Source organism: Lithobates pipiens, unplaced genomic scaffold (genome assembly GCF_037356315.1).
Source record: "Lithobates pipiens isolate NorthernLeopardFrog02 unplaced genomic scaffold, aLitPip1_a1.2 Scaffold_22, whole genome shotgun sequence".
Classification (NCBI taxonomy): Eukaryota; Metazoa; Chordata; class Amphibia; order Anura; family Ranidae; genus Lithobates; species Lithobates pipiens.
In genome coordinates this window covers 57,590,401-57,616,880 of record NW_027507784.1, presented here as the reverse complement: position 1 = coordinate 57,616,880, position 26,480 = coordinate 57,590,401, and the positions used below count along the sequence as shown (strand labels likewise).

General features: G+C 44.0%; 1 protein-coding gene across 1 annotated transcript in view; it reads right to left on the bottom strand.

Annotated features, from left to right (window-relative positions):
* CCDC148 (coiled-coil domain containing 148) overlaps positions 1 to 26,480 on the bottom strand; it is a 416,154-nt gene that overhangs the window by 289,769 nt on the left and 99,905 nt on the right. The window contains exon 3 of the mRNA XM_077447650.1: positions 16,930 to 17,051. Coding sequence (XP_077303776.1) covers positions 16,930 to 17,051 — 122 coding nt within the window. The remainder of the gene's footprint in view (positions 1 to 16,929; positions 17,052 to 26,480) is intronic.

The following is a 26,480-nucleotide window of genomic DNA, read 5'->3' as shown; positions in this document are numbered from 1 at the left end:
AGGAGGACAAAACGTGTTAACGTAATTTCGGGTGCCAAGTCCAAACGACGTCACTTCCGATTTCAGTGGAACGCACGCTGGATGCAGGGTTTCCTGGATTGAATTCCTGTATTGTGTACATGCTCATTTTACATCAGTGTCTTGTAAGTACAAGTATTTTTGTGCAATAAACACCAGTTATACAGAACTTCACTATCAGTTCCTTATTTTTATTTTGATGAATATCTCCTTTGACAACCATGTTGAGGGAGATCTCCATTGGACTTCTTTGAGCAGGGGTGGCCCGTCCATTAAGGACGCACTGCGCCGCGCCCCTCTGTCACGCCATCCACTATGTGACAAATGGATAGATTCATGCATTGCATGAATGTATCCATTGCCACTGCTGCTACCCCCATTCAGGCATCTGGCCCAGTTTTGGACACCGGGTGATTGAATTCCAGCGTCGGGGGTGTTTTTTTAAGCACCCAATTAGAGCCATAGGCTCTAAAAGGCATAACCACTTCCCACCCGGCCAATGCACATATACGGCCGGGTGGGAGCCGTCTACTCCTGATAGGACGTTCAGGAACGTCCATCAGAAGTAGCGGGATCGCGCGCGCGCGTGCCCGCGCAGCGGCGCGATCCCGATGCGCCCGTGTCACCCGGACACGGCGCATCTCAGATCGGCAGGAGGGCTCTGTGATTGGCCCTCCTAATCACATGACGGCCGTGTCCAATCACGGCCGTCATGTGATGTAAACAAACAGCCGGTTGCTAGGCAATCGGCTCCTCCTCTCCTCACACAGAAGTCATTGCTGAGGAGAGGAGAGCGGATCGCTGCAGCCGGCTGATGATCAGTGAGTATGAGCTGTTTTTTACAGCTTTTTACTCACTGATCATCAGTCTAGTGTACACACAAATCACCACACAGTAAACACACCACACAGTATAAACACAATGTCCCCACACATGTCCCCAAAACATACATGTCCCCAAATAATAAAAACACATGTCCCTAATAATAAAAACACATGTCCCCCACATATGTCCCACTAAAATCACATGTCCCAATGATTATCTGCACACATATGTACGTGATCACCTGTACACATATGTACATGATCATTTGCGTACATATGTCCGTGATCACACAAACCAATTATTATACACTTAACGGAATTTTTTTTACCAAAAACATGTAGCAGAATACATTTTGGCTTAAATTTATGACAAAATTTGATTTTATTGGATTTCTTTTAAAATAGAAAAAAGAAAATATTGTTTTTTTTTTCCAAATTTCCGCTTTTTTGCGCTTATATCGCAAAAAATAAAAAACGGAGTCGTGAATAAATACCACCAAAATAAAGCTCTATTTGTGCGAACAAAATGATAAAAATTTCATTTGGGTACAGTGTAGCATGGCCGCGCAATTGTCACTGAAAGCGCTAGAGCGCTGAAAGCTGAAAATTGGGCTGGGCAGGAAGGGGGCGAAAGTGCCTGGTATTGAAGTGGTTAAAAAAAGATGGACTTGGAGCGCAGAGCATTGCGCTCAGTCTACCCTGGCATGTTAGAAAAACAAATGAATATTTGCATTTCTAACACGGAGCCTCCTCTCTGCCAATCAGGAGGTGTGGATTTAATACCAGTCACCTGATTGGCTGAAGGCACAGGCGATTCCATTAGCCAGCTAGCAGGAGCGAAGAACAGAAGCACAGAGGACACAGGAGTCATTGCTTGACCCGCGCTACCCATCCCATAGCTCGCCGCTATCACCCACTGCCCGACCTGACACCAAGATGGGGTAAGTGCCAGTCAGACAGCTAGCAGGCAGGCGGGTGAGGGGGGGCACAGTGGTTGCATATGATAAGCACAGAGGCTGAAATTGATTGGTGGGGCACAGTGGCTGCATATGATGGCCACAGAGGCTGCATTTCATGGGCACAGAGGCTGCATATGATGGGCCCAGTGGCTGCATATGGTGGGCACATTGGCTGTATTTTTATGGGCACAGAGGCTGCATTTCATGGGTACATTGGTTGCATTTCATGGGCACAGTGGCTGCATTTGATGGGGGCACAGTGGCTGCATTTGATGGGGCACAGTGGCTGCATTTGATGGGGCACAGTGGCTGCATTTGATGGGGCACAGTGGCTGCATATGATGGACACAGTACCTGCATTTGATGGGCACAGTGGCTGCAATTGATAGGCAGAGTGGTTACATTTGATGGGGCACAGTGGCTGCATATGATGGACACAGTGGCTGCAATTGATGGCACAGTGGCCTTATTTGATGTTTTTGCTTCAGTATTTTTCAGAATTTTTCAGTTTGTTTGCGCCCCCCCAAAAATTTTGAGCACCGGCCTCTACTGTCTGAGTCACTATTCCCTGCCAGATTTCAGCTTGTATGACCCTTAGACTGAAAAGCTAGGGGTCCATTATATCTGCTGAGTGGGAACACATGAGGGGTGCGTGTCACACCACGGAGTAAAAGTTTGGAGCACTATAGCACTTTTCAGAGGACTGGAACTCAAGAGCACTTTTATTATATTAAATTATATACTTTTTTATGAATTGTTTTCACATTGGATGATTTATATTTGATATAGATTTTTACACTATTTTGAGAGCTGTAATTGTTTTATTGATTAATAACTTACGTATCGTAACTATTGATCGAAATCTACTTACCTGTGTGTAGTACACTGATCCAATGGGTTGTCAACTATAGGCCAATTATTACTACTGAAAGAGGTTGATATCAGTAATTTATCAAAGAGTGTATGGCCACCATAAGAGACCAAAAACAGCTAACTCAGGAAATGAATCAAATTTAAGAATACATAGGTTTGTTAACAAAAGGAGAGTCTGTCATCACGAAGAACCAGAGCACTGGGGGACCGACTGAAGTAGTGACCCCAAAGCCTGGTACATACTATAGTTTTTTTTTACGTTCAACCCCCCCCAAAAAAAAACGGTCAGCTCCGGTCGGAGCCGCTGCACTCACTAAGCGAAGTATGTACAGCGATCTCCCCCGCTGAGCTATTGTGTTCTGACAGGGGGGTGGCCCCGCCAGGACACTCCGATCAGCGCTCTCCACCATTGACTGAGAACTCTGATTGGGAGTCAGTCGGCTGCTGGTTTTCCAGGATGCTCATTTGACACAAGCTGGCCAAACATTGAGCTTCTGTTGGTCAGATTGACATACACATGGGCCAAATGTCAGATGTTTTTTTTTTTTAACCGGCAAATGTCTCCCAACATTCAGCCCGTGTGTACCCAGCTTAAAAGGTGGGTTCCAGGAAAGGGTTGCTGTGTAACCTCTGGTGCCAAGGCAGCTTTGAAAGTGTGACCAGAGGAGTTTGAGAATTGCACAGGGTTTGGGTCTAGGTCGGTTTGAACAGACAGTGCCAGGTGAAGAGGGAACTTAAAGCAGCGGTGAAAAACTGTCATCAGAGCCAGGAGGCTAAACGTGGTTTTTGCTTTAAAGTGGTTCTAAACCTCAGACATCTATAGTGTGTACTGGTCTCAAATTGGAACATTAAGTGTAATTTCTGTCTGCTGCTTCCTTGCCTCCGCTACCAGCATGAATTATTTCTGATGCCACGTACACACGATTGGAATTCTCGTCGGAAAAAGCTCTGATGGTTTTCCCGACGGAATTCGGCTCAAGCTGTCTTGCCTACACACGGTCACATCAAATTCTGATCATTTATAACGTGGTGACGTACAACACGTATGACGTGACTAGAAAAAGGAAATTCAATAGTCAGTAGCCAATACCTTCTGTCTCATAGTTGAATCTGAGCATGCGTGATTTTTGGCGTGTCGGAATTGCATACACACGATCGGAATTACCGATAGAAAGTTTTCCGTCGGGAAAATTGAGAACATGCTATCAATTTTTGGCTGGCGGAAATTCGGACTGCTAAATTCCGATGGAGCATACACACGCTCTCATCTGTCTTTTTCTGGCCGGAATTCCGATCATGTGGCATGACAAGTTTTCCTTACACCAAGAAATAAAATGTGATGGGGAGGGATCTCCAGCTGATTGACAGCCTCAGCTTTGTTTCTGTGTGCTGAGTGAAGGGGGTGTGTCCTTTCCCTGTAATCAGCTCTCAGAGCTCTCCTCCTTGAGCTCTGCAGTGTGCAACTTCAGCACTCTGGCCCCTTTTTTATGAATGCTCAGAAAGCTGTATAAATTCTTCCTACAAATTTGTTTCATCTCTGTGTGTCACCTGAGGCCAGTCACTTCACTGGCTATATGAAAGGGTTTACAACCACTAAGCAGAATCAAACCCTTGTGAAGGAAAGGGCTTTATATTGGTTACATTTTGATGAATAAAATGGGGCAGGAAACCCTTAAACCCCAACTCTGAGAAAGTGTAAAATCACCCCTTGCCTAGGGGAGAGGAGAAACAGATATACTTACCTGATCCTCCGCCTTCCCTCTGCAGATGGCTCTCCCCCACTCTCTGGCAGTGGACTGTCCCTTGACGTCATCTCATCCAATGCAGGAGCCTGCTTTGGTCTTGTTGGTGTTGGGACCCTAGACCACTGGAGTATGGGGGGAAAAAAAAGCTGCGGGGACCAGTCTAGCTTTGGGGAGGAGCAGAGGATCAGGCAAGTTCATTTTCTTTTTGTTACCCTAGATCAAAAAAAAGCAAAAAACCCTTGCAGTGCAGGCAGAGCCCCACTGCAAGGGATATTTTTTTAGTTACCCGGAGCTGGGATTTAAATACACTCTGGTTGTGTAGACAGGCTTATTTAAAGACAATTTACTTATATCATAGTGAGGCAATTAATATTAGGTTAACGTTAGCCTGTACCATAAACCAAAGCATTTTGCCGCACAGGCTAGTGTTGCATCAGCTTTGGCAGGGAACAGTGAAATGTGTGTTTCAGCACATTGTACTGCTGTTTTTTTCTTTTATTTTCAACTTTATTCAAAGCATCATGCCACTGCAAAGCAGCATTGTGCATAGTGCTGCTGTGCAGTGACATATGGTGATATCCAGCGAAGTGCAGAAAAAGCAGACTTGCAGCATTGTGGCGTGACCAGGGCATATGCAAAGCAATTGTTTTACATGTGCCTTATTCCTAGTACACACAACCAGATTAGCAGACGAATAATCGTCTATTTTTTATTTATTTTTTGCGTGCTTGTCTCCAAATTAAAAAATGAAGAGGTTATTAAAGTTTTAAAAGTCTCATAAAACAGAATAAAAATTCAGAAGTAATATAATGTGTTGTAAAGTATTTGAATTGTATTTTCAGTTGAAAACTGTACTGATTAAACAAAAATTGTACAATCTGGTAACGTATGAGAAACTTTTTCGTGCTTGTCCATTCGGATAATTTTGGAAGAAAGCTGTATACTAACAATCAGATTACTATAAGATCGCCTCGGGGCCTTTAGCGGTGACCTGCATTTATCCCATGCAGAAAATGCAGGGCACCTCACACAGTGTGAATGAGCCCTTAAGTAAAGTTTTTTTGTATCTGGTAATTCTTACAAGCCTTTGTGTTTAAAAAAAAAAGGGGGGGGGGAGACCTTGTTTTCCATTCTGATTAAAAGAAGTATTCCAGCCAAAATTAGCAAAGTTTGAACAATTATTATATATCTGCTGCTGTATGTGTCCCTGTTGGGAAGGACAGTGACTTGGTGGTTAGCACTTACGCCTTGTAGTGCTAAGGTCCATGGTTCAAATCTCAGCCATGACATTTTCTTTGGGTTTTTAAGTTCTCACTGTGCTTGTATCAGTTTTCTCTGTTTACTCCCACACTCCAAAGACATGTTGGTAGGTTAATTGGTTCCTGTCTAAATTCTTACTAGTATCTGTATTCAAATTGGCTATGCAGATGTGCAATCACATTTACGTGCTTGTTGGGTTTAATTAGGTCAGGTTGAGGAAAGGACCTTGTGACCTACCAAATAGTCTATAAAAAAAGGCTTCCAAGCTAACCAGACAGCTGGCCACAGAGTTATTGAGTCAGATATGCCTGAATGGATATATACACATACATGTCTCTGTTGTTTCTCATATTTGCTGTTGTGTCACCAGGAAAGGAAGAGAAAAGGGAGTTGTAGCCGAGTGCCAAAGAGTCAAACCTTCAATCAGGTTATTATTACAGTGTTCCCATCAGGGAGCTTTCCCTTATTTTCCTTCGTCAGTGACAGGAGTCATTTAACCAAGACAGGGAGTAAGGGGACATCTCCCCAAAAAGATGTAAGAATAAAGTCCAACAGAAGTTCCACTCTATGCAAAAATAATAGTTTCACTTTTATATAAAAATTTTCCCATATGTGTTGTCACAGACAATAATTCATATTATCGAAAATGACTTGTATAACTAGTGGCGTACCATCTGCTCCTATTCCTATCTAAATACAGGGGTTATGGGCACCTACTGCATCTCTTGTTCTTGCACCTTTGTGTACACTCACAGCACAGAACTTCAATATAAAAAAGCTAGTGAATACAGTTATGGAATTATTATATTACTAAATAATTTGAACAGTTTGGTTCTATTTGCATGCCTCTTCATTTTCATTTTGTTTGTTGAACGACCTTGGCATTTGCTTTTTTATGCAAAAAACAAATAAATACATTAAGGATTTATTAGGGACTCTGAAAACTGTATTTTCAAATACTTTTATCCAAAATATGAATGATTCAGCACTAGCAGTTCTTTGATTTGAATTCAGATGCCAAGTTTCTGCGAAATTACAAGACCAATGTACGCATCTCTTGTAATAACTGGGCCGAGCCAAGGTAACCAAATTAGCAATAACAAGTGTTCTTGAGCATCAAACATGCTTGTTCTGTCTTGCAGAGAAACTGAAATGTTTTAAGTCAGTAAAGATAGGTTACTTTTTCTCACCATAATATAATGATCTTTAAAGGCCCAGCCTGGGTTATAACTATTCTGCCCCCACACCCTCTCTCCAACCCCCCTCTAACCCATCTTATTAGCAATTGCCCCGTCATTTTGTGGAGCCAGATATACTTACCTAATTTTCCACTCAAATCACCAGGAATCCAGCGGTGCCAATAAAGCCCAAGATCACTAGTCCCCCACCATTCCCTGTGATGACATTGTCCTCTTCTGAATCCTGTACTTCACCACTGGACACCCAATAGAAAATGTCCACGTCACACAAGCACTGACATGGACAATGGAAGAAAGATCCAAGCAGCAACTAAATAGAAGAGGAGCAGGCTCAAGGCTGTTGCGTCACATGACCACTGATTGTGGTAACATTGTGATTTATTTTTTGTTCCAGTGATAATAGAGGGTGCTGGATGGGTTGACAACTCCCACACTCCCCCACCCCACCTTCCTTGCAGGAAACATACGTTTTCCAGTTGTGGTCAGTCCAGTCATACGACTTACGAGGAGCTCTTTATCTTCTGATCTCCTGTGGTGGAAGGTCCCTAATACTGAAGAGAAGGATGCTCATGTAATAACCCCCAGGAGTGTGTTCATGATGCTCTGGGTTCACAGGAAGCAAGCTGAATGTCCCTAGGAGTCATTCAACTCATAAGAAGAACCTGTAGGACAGAGTTATGAGTCTATGGGGGACAGTCCTAGAATGGAGATTAGTACTGCAGCCAGAGCCGCATTTTTATTTTATTTTAACAGCATATGGAATATTTAAAGCGATTGTAAACAATCACCTTGTAAAACAGCCTATTCAGTTTAAAATAGAAATGAAAGGCAAAACATTTGTGTATAGATGAAAAAAATGGTATTTGTAATTCTTTATCAGTGATCATATTCCCCCTGTTCTCAGCTGCATAAGAGCAAGGGGGAGGAGAAGCAGCAGTACACTGATCTTCGCAGTACACTGATCTTCGCAGTGAATGGCTGTGCAGGGGGGGGGGGGTGGCAGGACAAGTCTGATCATTGGAGGAGAACAGACCGATTTGCCAACATAGCTAGAGAACTGACCACCATGTGTTCTGCTTAGTGTAGTCAGCTTTTAACAGGAAAGCAGAGGAACTGGCAAGAACACCAGGGATTTCACAAAAAGGAAGCAATTAATCAACGAACAGGATATTTTTTCACACAAGTATATCCGAACAAGCTGATTAGTTGCCAAACACAGCTGCTCTAGATTCTTTCTGCTCCAGTTTTAGTAAATTCTGCCTAGTGTTTTGCCATCGCTGGCATAGCCTGGCAGTCAATCATAGTGTCACAAGATAATTTCAGTTCCTACCACCTCGCTAATTCAGTTGTGTACAGGAAAGGAGTGTACTTGACAGGGCCTGAACCCAGGACCTCTGCTATGTCTGCCAATTACTGTTCTCACTGAGCCACCTGAGATGCTGGACAGCTCCTTGCCTGATTTCATCTAAAACCTTGCCTTATGTTTTTTCTTCTCAAGAACCTTGAACCCTTTTCTCCTCTCATAAACTTCCTGGTTCAAGCCAAGTCTCTGCACTCCCTGTTTGCCATATTAATGTGCTCTTTCCAGCCAATATCTTCCTCTTGTCACTTCTGCTGCTGTTTGTATCTTCACTACCACTAGTTAACTGAACTTTGGCTTGTTCCTTGACTACGCTTCTGCTTCATCCAAACCTGCAACTTGTTACTGACCTTTGGCTTGTTTACTGACTACATTTCTGCTTGATCCCTACGTGCTATATCTACTAATGGACCCTGGCTTGCTCACCTCCTGGTGGGGCAAACCTGAGGAATGCAACCTGTTACTAACAGGCAGCAAAACCCATTTCCACCATCAGGCATACAGTTAGTACCTAAAGTGTAACTTCACCTTTACAGATAATCTGTAAAATGAACTGTGAACTTAAAATGGACCTCCTCCCCATTCCCCCCGTCCCTCTGTACCAGTGTCCCGTGATCCCCCGCTGTTGGACACTGGAAGTTGCTTCTCAGGTCCAGGAATTTGAAATCCCTGCAGCTTAATCTCCTATCCGTACCTCTCAGGGTGTACAGATAGGAGGCATTCTAATTGGTCAGCACCATCACATAGATGGTGCCGACCAATCAGAATCTGTCTAGCCCATCCTGTCAGCACTGGAGGAGAAAAACTCAGGAGGATTTCAAATCCCTGGACCAGTGAAGTGGTATCCTGGTGGGATTCTGGCACAGCGGGACCGGGGGGTGGGGGGTGGCGAGGGTATGGGGTCCAGTGTAAGGTCACCTTACAGATTTTCCTGTAAAGGTGAACTTACCCTTTAAACTCGGCACCGTGGGTGAGCCTGTATCAAACGCCAGGGTGATCTGCTTATTTACTTATCAAGCTAGTCAGTGTGAGCGCCTCTACTGCTATAGCAACTGATCTCCGAGCCTCACTCCTGACCGTGTCAGTATAATTGGCTACTCTGTTTTAGTCTCTGATGATCCTAATGTAAATGGCACCAAGTAGAGTAGCCAATCTGCTCTCTTTTCCCTGTGTGACACCAAAATATGTAAAGGTGCATGCAAACAGACTCAGCTGTGTGTTCAGCTTAGTCAGGGCTTTCTTTAATATTGATTGGACCCGGGGCAAAAATTTTCTTGCCCCCCCCCCCCCCCCATGCAATTTCACTCTCCACCTGCTCTGAGACACAATAAATAGCAGCTATAATTAGTTTACTGCATCAGATCAGGCAGCAATTGCGATTGGTTGCCAGAGGTTACAGCATATAATTTCCGCTTACTAACTGGTTTCTAGAGGTTACAGCACACATTACAGCTCACTGATTAGTTGCTAAAGGTTACAGCATATGATTTCTGCTTGTTGATTGGTTGCTAGAGATTACTGTACAGTAATACTGTTGACTTATTGGTTGCTATCTTCTCCTCACTGCAGGGGGGCATGAAATACATATGAATGCTGCCTTTATTTACATATCAATGTTGCCGACCTCAGCTATTTACATATGAATGACAGATATTTACATGTAAACACAGGGTCTGCAGGTGAGTCATCTGTACACAACAATAGGGCAGAGCTGGGCAGCATTAGTAGCATCACTTCACACTGAGATATCAGGACACAGCACGGGACTAAAACTTCAAGAGATAAGGGAATTTAAACTGGGATAGTTGGCAAGTATGATGCAGCTGCTTTGGGCCCCACAACAATGACAGGGTCATGGGCAGCTGTCCCTTTTGCCCTGCCTTAAAGACGGCCTTGAGCTTAGTCCACAATTGTTCTAGCTCCAGGTTTAGTGAAGTCTGGATAAATAGCGATAACCTTTGTTGAAGTAAACGCTGCTTCAGGCTCCTTGCTCACATATCTTAAGCCCAGCCATCAGATCATAAAATCTCTACTGGAGGGGAGTATTGGAGTTCGGAATAGCAAACCCACTTCTTCAATTGAGATCACATGACTAAACACCAGACTTGTGGTTACATCAGCAGCACTTGGAGGGTGTCTGCAGCAGCACTGGCTATAGAAATAAATTATTTTCAGCTCTTTTTAATTTATTCATTCATCCAGCAAGAATGTTAAAGCTCACCTCTAGCCAAAACAAAGTCGGCTTTGTCTGGCAAGATCTTCCAGTGTCATTCCCACAACTGTAGCCAATGCCTCCAACCACCTAGTAGGTCAATCTCCTTCTTCGTTTGGTTCCTTTTGATTTTACCAAACATTATTTCCTTCTCCAGTGAGCTCTCTCTACAGTGTGACCAAAATATGACAGTCACAACTTTATTATTTGGGCTTTAGTGACATACAAGTGGGTATAGAAAACAATCACCCCCTTTTAAACCGTTTTTGTTTTATCCAGCTGTATTCACTCAGTGCAACTTATATTTGGAAGCTATAACACCAACATGTCAGAAAAAAAAAATCAAAAACAGAATCACTGAGTTGGAAAAAGGATCACCCCCTTGTGTCAGTATTTTTTTGAACCACCTTTGCTTTAATTACAGCCTTTAGTCTGTTGGGATATGTCTCTACTAACTTTGCACATCTAAACTTTGCAATATTTGCCCACTCTTCTGCGCAAAACTGCTCATGTTCAGCTAAATTTGATGGTGACTGTTTGTGGACTGCAGTCCTCAAGTCATTCCACAGATTTTTAATGGGGTTTAGGTCTGGGCTCTGACTAGGCCATGCAATGACATTCACCTTTTTCTCCTTCAACCACAGTGCTGTTATTTTTGCTGTGTGCTTTGGGTCACTGTCATGTTCGAAGGCAAACCCTCTTCCCATTGACAACTTTCTGATAGGGCAGAAGATTTTCCTCAAGAATTTGCCTGTATATTGCCCTATCCATTATTCCTTCTATCCTGACAAGAACTCCGGTCCCTGCTGCAGAGAAATTACCCTATAACAGGATATTACCACCGCGATACTTTATTGTAGGAATGGTGTCATTTGGATGGTGAGCTGTATTGGATTTCCACCAGACAAATAATTAAATTTTAGTCTCATTTAACCAGAACACCTTTTTCCATGTGGCCTCAGAATCTTCACTGTGCATTTTGGCAAAATCTCAGTCATGACTGCATCTGGCCTTTCTTGAGGAGTGGCTTTTTTTCTTGCAACCCTCCCATACAAGCCACATTTGTGGAGAATTTGTGATAATGTTGTCACATACAAACAATGACCACTCGTCATATATTCCTGCAACTGCTTCAGAGTTGCTGTAGGCCTCTTGGTAGCCTCTCTGACCAGTTTCCTCCTGGCTCTTTCATCCAGTTTGGAGCGACATCCTGATCCAGGGAGGGCCTGTGTTGTACCAAATAACTTCCACTTATTAACCACTTCGCGCCGGGTGGACGTCCTGGGACGGCCTCGACTTTCCGGGGTTATATCTGAATGATGCTTGAGGCTACAGACATCATTCAGATATCGGCATTTTCAGCCGGCGATTCCCTGCATCATAAGAATGATCATAGCGGCTGTTCCGCCGCTTGATCATTCTTACGGGCTTCTACCAACTCACCGCTTCCATCAGTGAGTCGGGCACAGGATCCGCCGGCCCCCGGATAATGATCATAGAGATTTCCGGCGGACCAGATGATCGCCGGAGTCTCGATGATCGTTTGGAGGCCGGGCGCGATGTTATGACGTCACGTTCAGCCTCTGCATTCAAATAACGCCACCACCTCGGCTGGGAAACTGTGATTGTTTTTTTATTTATTTTTTATTTTAGGCTTTCCAGCCTAGAGGTGAGATGTGGGGTCTTATTGACCCCCATATCTCACTGTAAAGAGGACCGATCATGCCATATTCTTATTACAAGGGATGTTTACATTCCTTGCAATAGGAATAAAAGTAATCAAATATATATATTTTTTTAAAGTGTCAAACTAAAAAAAAAGAAAAGTAAAATTAACAATAAAAAAAAAAAAAAGTAAAACGCCCCTGTCCCCGTGAGCTCGTACGCAGAAGCAAACGCATACATAAGTCCCGCCCACTTATGAAAGCGGTGTGCAAACCACACATGTGAGGTATCACCGCGAACATTAGAGCGAGAGCAATAATTCTAGTCCTAGACCTCTGTAATGCAAAACATGTAACCAGTAAAAAATTGGGGGAATGGAGAATGGGGCATGGGGATTTTTAAATACCAAAATTTGGGGCCATTCCACAGCGCGTGCAATTTTGAAGCGTGACATGTTGGGTATCTATTTACTCAGTGTATCTTCATCTTTCACACTATGCAAAAAAATTGGGCTACTTTACTGTTTTTTTTTTTATTAAAGCATGAAACAGTTTTTGTTTTTACAACGTGCCAGGAAGTGGTGGTTGAAGTAGTCTGACTCCGCACTGGTCATTCTCCTACCTTTTTCTGGCCTGCAGTCATAGACATTGATTCGTTAAAGTTGTGGACTTGCTTCCCAAGGAACTTCAGTTGACCATTCATTTGCTTGTTCATATCTAATCCATTTCTGTTAATAGTATTCACTGCAAAATCTTAAGTAAAACTCATCTGGTTTACTGTGAATTATTCTGCGTCTGCATCCATATTTCTTTGCTGAAATGTCTGAAACCAGGATGTCAGAGGTGTCAACCACTGGGGCAGTGGCAGCTGGTGCTCCATTCTTTTAGTGGGTAACAAACGAACCTGACCCCCTCATTCCCCTCTCCATTGCTCGATCGATCGCCCGCCAACCCCATATTTACCCCTTCAGGGTCACGGCTTTGGTGGCTTCCCCACTGCATGTCCTCCTGAGTCCCGGCGGTTGCTTCTCCCCCAGCCGATCGGGTCTTAGCACTCCTGGACAATCGGGTCTCAGGACTCGCTTCCTGATTGGCTGGGAGGAAAAGCAGGAAGGGAGGAGAAGCAGAAAGACATTAGCGAATATCAATTCGCTAATGTCACACAAATGGGTCGGCTTGGGGCACAGTGCTCTGCGCCCCAAGCCCACCCCTTTTGAAGCCAATTAGAACCTCAGGCTCGAATCATGCGCTTAAAAAAAAAAGAAAACCCCCATTTAAATCCATGCGACTGGCGTCCTACATGGAGATTAGGGGCTGGGCACATAGATTAGGGGACGGCACCCCTGTGCCCTTATGAGCAGCCGCCACTGCATTGGGGTATAGTGTCTTTAAGTGGCCCTCGCGGGGGTAGTTATACAGTGACAATGCGCAAAATGTGCATTTGCTGGATGCCTGGCATTGTGCTACAGTAGTGTGAATGAGGGCTAAAACAGAAAGACAAAAACAGTAATAATAACAGCAGAGAGCAGAAATTGTTGCAACCGGGACACAAATTTGAGATAAAAACCTGTCAGCGGTTCTATCATTTCCCCATTTTAAAATACAACTGAATTAAATAAAAAAGAGCTGACCTTGATCTTTAAATAGTGTTAAACTAACATACTAACATTTAGTATCCATAAAAGCTTTAATTTTTTATTTTTTGTTGTTTTGTGGTCCCTACCAAGTGAATTATTAATGATGCTTAATTGCTGCTATGTATAAATACAGACCGATTTCTGCAGTATAGTACAATGCAACAATTGGAGACATATATTTAAAAGAATACAACTTGCAGTGAAAAAAAAACAGATAACATAAGAACTTTTAAATGGTAGGTGTGAAGATGATATCTGAAGACATTAACAACATCTCAGCTTACTCTTTACCAGCAACCATGCGTTTTTTTCTTCAAAGGAGTTTGTTATGTACATGAATGGAACAGATATTAAATGTGCTGACAAGAGGCCTTTTATGTATGTTGTGTAAACTGTGAAATGTGTCCTTCCTATCTGTGCAGCCTCTGAGCTGAACCATTTGATCTCCAGGGAGAGCTTGAGTAATAATTTCATCAGATGGAATTGGAAGAGCAGAAAAGTACAGAAGAGTGTTCTAGTGTCATTCCGAAGACAGAAGTCTATGGCGCGTTTGCATTGAATTAGTCTTTTATCATTTTTAAGCCTGAAATTATGAAAATATGAACTTGCAGCCAACATACAAACCATATACAACCTTCTGCTGTCAGGGGATGCAGCCGGCAGGCTCCCTCTCTGGAACGCCACAGCCACAGATACCACATCCTTGCACAAGTGACATTAAAGAGGAAGTAAACCCATCAGGGTTTACTTCCTCTTTCATTCCCTGCAAAGGCAAAGCATAATGGACTACTATGCATCGCATAGTAGCTCATTATGTGTCACTTACCTGACACAGGAGCCAGCGATGTCACCGCTGTCCCCTGTAGTCCGGCGCATCCATGTTGTCGGTGGGGTCTCGCAGCTCCGCCGCTGTCATTCGGCGAAGCCGCGATGACGTCCCTCCCGCGCATGCGCACGGGAGCCGACACGCACGGCAGCTCCGCTCATGGAAATGCCGCGCTCAGTGCGCCTGCGTGCCGCTGTCTACGGCGCATGCGCCGTAGACAGCAGTGCCTGTCTTCGGGCAAATATCACCTAAACGGTATAGGTTTAGGAGATATTTCTTGGACCTACAGGTAATCCTTAATCTAGGCTTACCTGTAGGTCAAAGTGTGTTGTAAGGGTTTACAACCACTTTAACATAATTACTCAAGCATAGGTTCAAGCAGCAAATTGGAAGAACCAGAAGGCTTATTAAAACAGTGTCATTCACAACATTACTGTGGTGTTAGAACACCTTGACTTGCAGCTAACAAGTGGAGCTAAAAGCTATTGTCCACATTTTTAACTTGTGTCTTTAGTGTAAATAGCCTGCTTTGTAAAGAGATTCAATAGCAGTAGTTAAAGTGGTTGTAAACCCTTACAGACAACTTTGGCCTACAGGTAAAGCTTAGATTAAGGCTTACCTGTAGGTGCAAGAAATATCTCCTAAACTTACACAGTTTAGGAGATATTTGCAAAAGACAGGCACCAATGTCTACGGCGCGCAGGCGCACTGAGCGTACCATTGCCAACGTCGATCATGCCGTTAGCATTGGCTCCCGCGTGCTTGTGCGGGAGTGACATCATCGCAGCTCCGGCCAGTCACATCGCTGGAGCCGCGATACCCGGAAGGAAGATGGATGCTTCGTGGAAGAGGGGACAGCGGTGACATCGCTGGCTCCTGTGTCAGGTAAGTGACACATAATGGGCTACTATGCATAGTAGCCCATTATGCTTTACCTTTGCAGGGAAACAAAGAGGAAGTAAAACCCATCAGGGCTACTTCCTCTTTAAATAAGTAAAAGAAAAGACACATTCCCATCAAGACAAAATGGAGCTCTTAACTTCTGGCAGGGCTCCCACAGTATGCCTGGTCTGCGCTTTGACATTTCTTATATAGTCAAAGGGCCGGGCCACCCACCTACGTCACCTGGTGGCACCACCCCCTTATGATGTCACGTGACCCCACGCTGTTTTTTTTTACATTTTAGCATGGCGTTTTTCTTCTTTATTTTTTCAAAAGCCAGGTGCAGGCAATTGTAACCACAAGTCATTTTAAATGGGATTTGACTTGTTTTTTTTTTTCTTTAGAAACTTAATTTTTGCTGCAGCATGTTTTATGCATGCTACAGATTTGTGACTTTACAGGCACTAAGGCATTAAGTGGACCCCCGGGCACTATATTTAAAGACATTTTTCATTTTTATTTTTACACTTTAAGCATAATTAAAAAACAATTGTTTTAAAAAAAAAAATATTGATACATGTCCCCCAGGGCAGTACCCAGACCCCCATAACCCTTTTATAGCCAATTACTTGCATATAAGCCTTCAAAATGGGCACTTTTGATTTGACTTCTTCCCTGTTCGAGAGTTCTGCTATGAACCAAACAGGGGGGTGGTCGGCCTATCCCTACTCCTATTGACCACTGACACAGGGACATTTATTACCCCTGTTGACCACTGATGCAGCAGCATTTTTCTCCCACTGATGCAAGGGAACATATTACTCCCAGTGACTTCTTATGCCGTTGAACTTTTTACTCCTAGCTGGCTATAGTTCAGCCTCCAAAGACTCTGCTGTACAATGTAATGGCCCTTTGTGTCAAAGGTTTGGGAACCCCCTGGTCTAGTGTAGAACAAACAATGCATTAGGGATCTTTTCTAAATGACTGTTGCATACCCAAATATAATATCTGCAGTTAAAACTGACATTCATGCCAGGAGAAAGTACTGATCATCATCCCCCACTCCCCTACCCCCCAACACATCTGAAGTGTTATTTATTTTTTATTTTTTTGCCCAGAGACCAGGTACCTTTTTTGACAGGTACCTGCTCTCCCTTCCTCAATTCTAATCTAAGCAAGAACGATGTCCAACTGTGACAACAAGTAATTTGTGAAAAGAATAGTGTTCCACAACATACTAACAATATGTTTCAAACAATGTAATGAGGATGGCATGGAGGAGGTCACACAACCTGGACATTGATCAAAAATAGTATAAAGAGAAATAGCTTTCTAGAAAAACATTTATATCATCATTTTGTCAAGAGGAAAGCATCAATATAAACCCTTTGACACTTGCCAGAATTTAGTTTAGAAAAGTTCGCATTCATTTTTATGGTTAAGAAAAAAAGCAAAAAAAGGCATGCTTACCTTTAACTGAATGCCTGCAGATGCTAATTTTTTGGCTTCGGCTTCTGCACGGAGTTGTTGATAGTCAACAGGCTTATATTTTGAACTGCGGATTCCATTCTTCATACGAATAGCTAGATTCCCTAGATAAAAAAGAATAATCAATAAGAATAACCTTGTCATAAGTGTCATCAGACCATGAGTTTTCACAACCAGAATATGGTACTGTTGTTTTTCAGGCAATGACAGTTCCATATTTGAACATTCATAGGGGCCATATAATGTAAATATGTTTCAGAAGAAATTCAGGCAAAGCTAGGCTAGTGTTAGGTTAGTTTAAGAGGTTTGGCTATGGATCAAGGTAGAGCAGCATCAGAGCCTTTGTTAGACATCAGCATCAGGGTAAAATCCTGGGTCTTCTGCCTGATGCCCGACTTAAGCGAGACCTAACAGAGCAAGTCACTCCTAAACTGACTTCATTCTGTTCTAGATAGGCAATGACTAACGGAAGGATTTTAAGCCTGACAATGGCTGCATAGTTCTACCCGATGTTGTTCTTCAGAGGCCTGGGAACAGGAAGGTCATGGCAAGGGACCTCTGCAGTGCCTCTCAGGGAATATACACATGGTCTCTACTGACCACCAACATAAGGGGGAACACAGAGGAAAACTGTTTTAGCTTTATGCTAGCTGTATTTAATGAGCAAATACAGTGGCAAAAGAATTATTTGGTCACCTGCAGATTTTGTAAGTTTGCCTGCTTACAAAGACATGAAGAGTCTATAATTGTTGTCATAGGTGTATTTTTAATGATCAACCAAAAATCCAGAAAAAAACACTATACAAATGTTACAAATTGAGTTGCAGTTACGTGAGTAAAATAAGTATTCAATCCCCTACCACCCAACAATAATTCTAGCTTCTACAGACTGGCTACAGTATGTGATCATGTGGTACACAGATTAGTCCTGTCAATTTAAGAAGGTGCTCCTAACGACAACTCGTTATGCGTATAAAAAACACCTGCCCACAGAATCTCTTTCTTCCATTCAAACCTCACCATCATGGGCAAGACCAAAGAGCTGTCAAGGGATGTCAGGGGCAAGATTGTAGACCTGCACAAGGCTGATATAGGCTAAGACCACCAGCAAGTAGCTTGGTAAGAAGGCGACAACTGTTGGAGTGATTATTCGCAAATTGAATAAAAACAAAATAAACATCAATTGCCCTTGGTTTGGAGCTCCATGCAAGATTTCGCTCATGGATAAGGATGGTCATGAGAAAAGTTAAGGATCAGCCCAGAACCACACGGGAGGAGCTTGTGAATGATTCTCAAAGCAGTTGGGACCACAGTCACCAAACAAACCATTGGTAACACAATATGCCCCCTTGGATTGAAATGCTCCAGTGCATCTAAATGATTTAGAGAAGGATTGGGAGAAAGTGCTGTGGTCAGAGGAGACCAAAATTGAGCTCTTTGGCATTAACTCGGCTTGCTTTATTTGGAGGAAGAAAAATGCTGACTATGATCTAAGAACACCCTACAGTCAAGCACGGAGGTGGAAACATTATGCTTTGGGGCTGTTTCTCTACTAAAGGTGCAGGACCAATGGACAGGGCCATGTATTTGTTTTGCTTGCATGGTGATGATCAGAAGCCACTCATGATACAAGAACAGTGCCTGATTTTCCAGAAGAAACGTTGCCAATGGAGATCACGAACATACAGTAACAGAAGTTAAGTAACCTTTAAATGTATTTGTAGTTATAGACCATAGGCTGTTCTATTTTCTAGGCATTTTGCTTGTTATAGATATCTGTCAGTCTTGTATTGTATTCCTAAGATTGTAATAGTTTTATATGTACAGCATCTTTGTATAGTAAAAGCACATTTACACACTGCAGAAGTCTCAGCTTCTTTGTTATACCACAGAGTAACCTTGCTAGATAGACGCAAGCAAAACAGTATTGTAAAATCTTGGATGAGAACCTTCTTCTTCTTACTCAGAACACTGAACACTGAAGATGGGTGGTGGATGGGTCTTCCTACATGACATGATTACGGACCGCCTGCCTGTTTTCATCCGCTTCGATCCGCCAGACGGATGGAAAATAGGACATCCATCTGTCTGAATTTTGTAGAGCGGATCGGATTGGGGCAGATCGGATGTCAGCGGACATGTCACTGCTGACATCCGGCGCTCCGTAGAGCTGTATGGAGCGACCGTTCAGATCCACCTGGAAAACTGACAGGCGGATGTGAATGGTCTGCATGTTTGAAAAATCCCTCCTGAGATGTGCAAACCTGGTCACCAACTACAAGAAAATCTTACCTATGTGCTTGCCAACAAGGGTTTCTCCACCAAGTACTAAGTCATGTTTTGCTTGGGGATCAAATACTTATTTTACTCACTGAACTGCAACTTAATTTAGAACATTTGTACAGTTTTTTTTTTTGGGAAGATTTTTGGTTGATATTCTGTCTCTATCATTTAAAATAAACCTATGATAGAAATGATAGACCCTTAATTTCTTTGTAAGTGGGCAAACTTAAAAAATCTGCAGGGGATCAAACAATTATTTTCCCCACTGTACATACCTGGTTTCATTGTTTTTTTTTATCTGCCTGAAATTCTGCACTAACATCACAAGAGCTTAGAAGATGGTGTGAAAATACTCTACATTCCCTTCTGAGAAGTGTTAAAAGCATGTCAAATGCTTTCAGGTTTTTTCACAGAAAAAATTACATTTGAGATGTGTTTCAGATCCATTTACCATACATTCACATAATGTTCCCTTTCACCTTTACAGAGGAATATAAGGCAAGGCACGGAAAAAGTAACAATCATCCAAGTGAACAATGCTTTGTACACTCCAAACCAACAATGCATTCCATAAATACAAATATATATTAAAAGAGAGACAAAAAAAACCCGACAAAATGTACATAAAACCCTTAGAATGAACCTGTACTTTATATGAGCCTGTTGCTTTGCTCTGTATATATAAAGTATATACTTTCCTTTATTTCACTCCTCTGCCACTCTGTTCAGCTGCTGTTAACAAAATGAAAATCCTGTTTCTTGATCATACATCACGGGACACAGGAGCTTCATTACATAGTTATATAGGCACCTCTGGTGATTGGACACTGGTTAACCCCCAATTAACCACTTTCAGACCGGACCATTTTGCTGGTAAATGACCAGAGGTCTTTTTACAATTTGGCACTGCGCTGCTTTAACTGGTAATTGCGCGGTCATGCAATGTTGTACCCAAACAAAATTTGCGTCCTTTTCTTCCCACAAATAGAGCTTTCTTTTGATGGTATTTGATTGCCTCTGCGATTTTTATTTTTTGCGATATAAACGTAAAAAGACCGCAAATTTTGAAAAAAAATGATATTTTCTACTTTTTGTTATTAGAAAAATCCAATAAACTCAATTTTAGTCATACATTTAGGCCAAAATGTATTCAGCCACATGTCTTTGGTAAAAAAAAAGTCAATAATTGTATATTTATTGGTTTGCGCAAAAGTTGTCACATCTACAAACTAAGGTACGTTTTCTGGAATTTACGCAGCTTTTAGTTTACGACTGCCTATCTCATTTCTTGAGGTGCTAAAATGACAGGGCAGTACAAAACCCCCCCAAATGACCCCATTTTGGAAAGTAGACCCCCTAAGGAAATTGATAAGAGGCATGTTGAGCCCATTGAATATTTTATTTTTTTGCCTCAAGCGATTGAATAATGACAAAAAAAAAATTTTTTTTTTTTTTTTACACAAAGTTGTCACTAAATGATATATTGCTCACACATGCTATGGGCGTATGTGAAATGACACCCCAAAATAAATTCTGCTGCTTCTCCTGAGTACGGGGATACCACATATGTGGGACTTTTTGGGAGCCTAGCCGCGTACAGGGCCCCGAAAACCAAGCACCGCCTTCAGGCTTTCTAAGGGCGTAAATTTTTGATTTCACGCCTCACTACCTATTACAGTTTTGAAGGCCATAAAATGCCAAGATGGCACAAAACCCCCACAAATGACCCCATTTTAGAAAGTAGACACCCCAAGCTATTTGCTGAGAGGCATGTTGAGTCCATGGAATATTTTATATTTTGCCACAAGTTGCGGGAAAATTACAAACTTTTTTTTTTTTTTTTTTTTTTTCACAAAGTTGTCACTAAATGATATATTGCTCATGCATGCCATGGGCATATGTGAAATGACACCCCAAAATAAATTCTGCTGCTTCTCCTGAGTACGGGGATACCACATATGTGGGACTTTTTGGGAGCCTAGCCGCGTACGGGGCCCCGAAAACCAAGCACCGCCTTCAGGCTTTCTAAGGGCGTAATTTTTTGAGTTCACTTCTCACTACCTATTACAGTTTTGAAGGCCATAAAATGCCAAGATGGCACAAAACCCCCACAAATGACCCCATTTTAGAAAGTAGACACCCCAAGCTATTTGCTGAGAGGCATGTTGAGTCCATGGAATATTTTATATTTTGCCACAAGTTGCGGGAAAATTACAAACTTTTTTTTTTTTTTTTTTTTTTTCACAAAGTTGTCACTAAATGATATATTGCTCATGCATGCCATGGGCATATGTGAAATGACACCCCAAAATAAATTCTGCTGCTTCTCCTGAGTACGGGGATACCACATATGTGGGACTTTTTGGGAGCCTAGCCGCGTACGGGGCCCCGAAAACCAAGCACCGCCTTCAGGCTTTCTAAGGGCGTAATTTTTTGAGTTCACTTCTCACTACCTATTACAGTTTTGAAGGCCATAAAATGCCAAGATGGCACAAAACCCCCACAAATGACCCCATTTTAGAAAGTAGACACCCCAAGCTATTTGCTGAGAGGCATGTTGAGTCCATGGAATATTTTATATTTTGCCACAAGTTGCGGGAAAATTACAAACTTTTTTTTTTTTTCACAAAGTTGTCACTAAATGATATATTGCTCACGCATGCCATGGGCATATGTGAAATGACACCCCAAAATAAATTCTGCTGCTTCTCCTGAGTACGGGGATACCACATATGTGGGACTTTTTGGGAGCCTAGCCGCGTACGGGGCCCCAAAAACCAAGCACCGCCTTCAGGCTTTCTAAGGGCGTTACAGTTTTGAAGGCCATAAAATGCCAAGATGGCACAAACCCCCCCCCCCAAATGACCCCATTTTAGAAAGTAGACACCCCTAAATTTAGGGGTACACTAGTGAGACTAGGTAATAAATGGCGGGTGCCCTGAAACTATAAAAAAATAACTAACCAACCAGCGTCACCTGTAACAGTTATATGGTGATCACTGGTGAAAGGGTTAACTAGGGGGCAATCAGGGGGCTTTATGCGGTAGTATATGGGGGTCCCTGGCGCTATAAAAAGCTGCGGCGAACCTAAATACCTACCTGCCTAACTAGCGTCACCTGTGACACTAATACAGCGATCAGAAAAACGATCGCTTATTAGGCTGGGTTCACACTGGAGCGATGCGGGAACGCCACGAATGCGCGGCGGGTTCCCGCATCGCATGCCTCCCGGCGGCAGTTCACACTGCCCTATGCGAACTGCTGGGAGTGTCAGTGAAATGTTAATGACACCCCCAGATCAGTTCGCATATCGCAGTGCGATCTGCAAACTTGGATCGCATGGTGTGAACACCCATGCGATCCGATTCTGCTGCGGACCAAAAAAAGGGTCCCGTGCGAGTTTGCGGCGGGTGCGGCGGGTGCGACACGAATTCAGCCATACTATCTGTATAGCTGAACTCGAATCGCACAGAGATCGGATGTGATTTGCACTGCAGTGCGGTGCGAATCACATCCGTTCTCATAAACCGCTGCAATGTGAACCCAGCCTTAGTGACACTGGCGACGGGGGGTGATCACGGGGTTAAACCTTTATTGGGGGGGTTAGGGGGGTACCTTAGAACTAAAGGGGGCTAACCCTAACTGCCCTAACAGTTATTAGTCACAAATGACACCTGCCGGGTGATCAGGGGGTTAAACCTTTATTAGGTAATAAATGGCGGGTGCCCTGAAACTATAAAAAAATAACTAACCAACCAGCGTCACCTGTAACAGTTATATGGTGATCACTGGTGAAAGGGTTAACTAGGGGGCAATCAGGGGGCTTTATGCGGTAGTATATGGGGGTCCCTAGCGCTATAAAAAGCTGCGGCGAACCTAAATACCTACCTGCCTAACTAGCGTCACCTGTGACACTAATACGGCGATCAGAAAAATGATCGCTTATTAGGCTGGGTTCACACTGGAGCGATGCGGAAACGCCGCGAATCCGCGGCGGGTTCCCGCATCGCATGCCTCCCGGCGGCAGTTCACACTGCCCTATGCGAACTGCTGGGAGTGTCAGTGAAATGTTACTGACACCCCCAGATCAGTTCGCATATCGCAGTGCGATCTGCAAACTCGGATCGCATGGTGTGAACACCCATGCGATCCGATTCTGCTGCGGGCCAAAAAAAGGGTCCCGTGCGAATTTGCGGCGGGTGCGGCGGGTGTGGCGGGTGCGGCGGGTGCGGCGAATGGCTGAACTCGAATCGCACAGAGATCGGATGTGATTTGCACTGCAGTGCGGTGCGAATCACATTCGTTCTCATAAACCGCTGCAATGTGAACCCAGCCTTAGTGACACTGGCGACGGGGGGTGATCACGGGGTTAAACCTTTATTGGGGGGGTTAGGGGGGTACATTAGAACTAAAGGGGGCTAACCCTAACTGCCCTAACAGTTATTACAGTCACAAATGACACCAATGCAAAAAAAAAAAAAAAAAAAAAAAAAAATGACATTGGTGTCACTGTGACTGGGGGGCAGGGGTAATTGGGGGGGTGATCGGGGGGTAAAGGGGGGGTGTGAGTGTGCCTGGCATGTTCTACTGTGTGTGGGATGTGTTGGTGCAACTCACTGATCCGCTCTCCTCCGTGTCGGAACGAAAAATACCGACACGGAGGAGAGAATACATCACTTCCTCTCCTGTGTTTACATTACAGGAGAGGAAGTGATGTCACCGGGGATTTCCATTCGTCGGGAGCGATCGCGAGGGGGTGGCCATGAATGAATGGCCGTCCCCTCGTCCGGGATCGCTCCCGAACGAAAACCGACCGCCGCAGGCACCGGGCGGGGGCCCGATCGGGCCCCCGACCCGCGGGAGGCAAATCACGTACATGTATGTGATTATGCCTGCCTGTGCCATTCTGCCGACGTACATCGGCGTGAGGCGGTCGGCAAGTGGTTAAGGAGAATTCCTCCCCTATATAACCCCTCCCATATGGGAGGCACCTCAGTTTTTTCGCCAGTGTCTATGGTGGTTGGTCACGTAAAACCAGATATGGTGTACTATTTACATAGTGGCACGAAAGTTTCTGGCAGAGTCTTTTACAAGGTCCAGGTAGGAGGTTCTTCTGAGAAGGAACCCCAAAAAAACCTGAAGATTGGCACAACTCTGCCCGCCGTGATGGGTGAAGGCTGGAATCTGTCTATTTTCAGCAATTCCTGCGGCGAGGACAGGTAAGGGAAGTTAATCCTATATAAAAGTATATTATGGATTTCTTCATTGAGTAGTTGTATGTCTTACCTGGTTTCCACCACTAGAGGGAGTAAGAGCAGCCTGATGCATACTTACATGCCTTTCAGATACACACGCTCAGTGAAGCCTGGTTCTCCCAGATGACTCACGTCTCCACTGCAATCCCTGCCACAGTAAAGGTAATACAGGGGCCCCATGTAGTTTGGGGGTCCCGCGCAGCTCTGATGGCGGTCCCCTTACCCCCTGGACGTCCGGTGGTCCTCGTGCACACGCGCTAAGCGCGCTCCTGTGCTAATGGAGGGGGGGAGTGTTGTTGCGAGCCGTGCACGTTGGTGTGCACGGCGCTGTACTGCGCAGATACCAGGCGGCAATTTAAAAAAAGCCCAGAGTGTCAGGGGGCTGTAAGTGTGAGACACAGGAGCTGTGGGCAGTAAGCATCCCAAGGGATTGGATCCAGGCAAACCTAAGACACCTACTCAGCATCAGGTTGTGCAGTGTAAGCATATATATTTATTGTGAGACTTTGAGCACAACAGTGATTGCACTTTGTACTAGTACCTCTGCTTTGTAGCTTAGGACTTTGTCTCCTCATAAGAGGGTCTCAGGGGGAGGTAACAAAGGCACTGGTAAATCACCGCCTAGGTCTAGGGGTTTTAAAAATGCCTGTAGGTTACCATCCCCCCCTGCAAGACTGGAGCCAGCCTCACAGGATGAGTCAGTGCACCTGTCAGGTTTTGCAGCCTCACCTAATATTTCAGCCCCGGTATACAGTATGTCACTGAGGACTCCCTTAGGGCTACATTGGAGGGTTTTGAAGGGAGAATCATGAATTGTATTTCAGCTTCCCTGAAAGATAGCAGGAAAAGGGGTAGATCCCCTCCCTCTGCTGAGATTCCTCTCTCAGATTACACTTCTGACAATGAGGAGAGATCCCTATCTTGGGACAGGGATCTTGAGCAGTTGGATGAATCGGAGGAAGAGGAGAGAGTCCCCTCCTCCCAGGCGCTCAGAAAACAGGTGCAGTATTATACTGAGTTGGTGCGTAGCACATTCAGAATGCCTGCTGCTGAAGTCGCTACGTCCTCTGTTTCTTCCCTGGGAATCAGGCAAATCCCACAGACTGCCTTTTCCTTTCCAATTCATTCCTTTAATGGATCAATTGTTGTATGAGGATTGGGGACATCCTGATAAACTGTTTGCTCCTACTAAAAGGTTTTCTATGCTTTATCCTCTGGAGGAAAGTTTTGCCAAGAAATGGGGGGTCCCATCTGTCGATGCGGCTGTTTCTTGCGTGAATAAAAACCTGACCTGTCCGTTGGATAATGCTCAGGTATTTAAGGATCCAACTGATAAGAAGCTGGAAACCTTATTGAAAGCCTCCTTTTCCATGACTGGCGCAGTAGTGCAGCCTACAGTCGCAGCCGTGGGGTTGTGTCAGTTCCTCAAGGAACAAGTTAAGCAGATGCTTGGCCTCCTTCCCAGTGAGGAAGTGGAGAACTATGCAGAAATACCTCAAATTCTTTGTTTTATGATTGATGCGATTTTGGATTCTGTCCAACAAGCATCTCGTTTGTCTCTCCTTTTGGTACACATGTGAAGGGCCCTATGGCTAAAAGATTGGGCAGCTGAGCTATCATGCAAGAAGCATTTGATTGGGTTCCCGTTTAAGGGGGAACGTTTATTTGGAGAAGAATTAGACAAGTTCGTCAAAAGAATTTCAGGGGGTAAATCTACTCTCCTTCCAATCAAAAGGAGCAAACATCCATCATTTAGGCGTTCTCTCTCTCCCAGAGCATCAAGCTCTAAGCAGTGGCGATGGCATTCCCAACCTCCCCCTACAGGAAAGGCTCAAGGCCGGGCCCAGGGGCAGGAAAATACTTGGGGGCGAAAGCCTGCCAAGCAGAGCCCAAAGGCTTCCTTGTGAAGGGGTGCCCCCGCTCGGCCAAGTGGGGGAAAGGCTCCTGCAGTTTGCAGAAGCCTGGCGGGAAGAGATCCGGGACAAGTGGGTATTC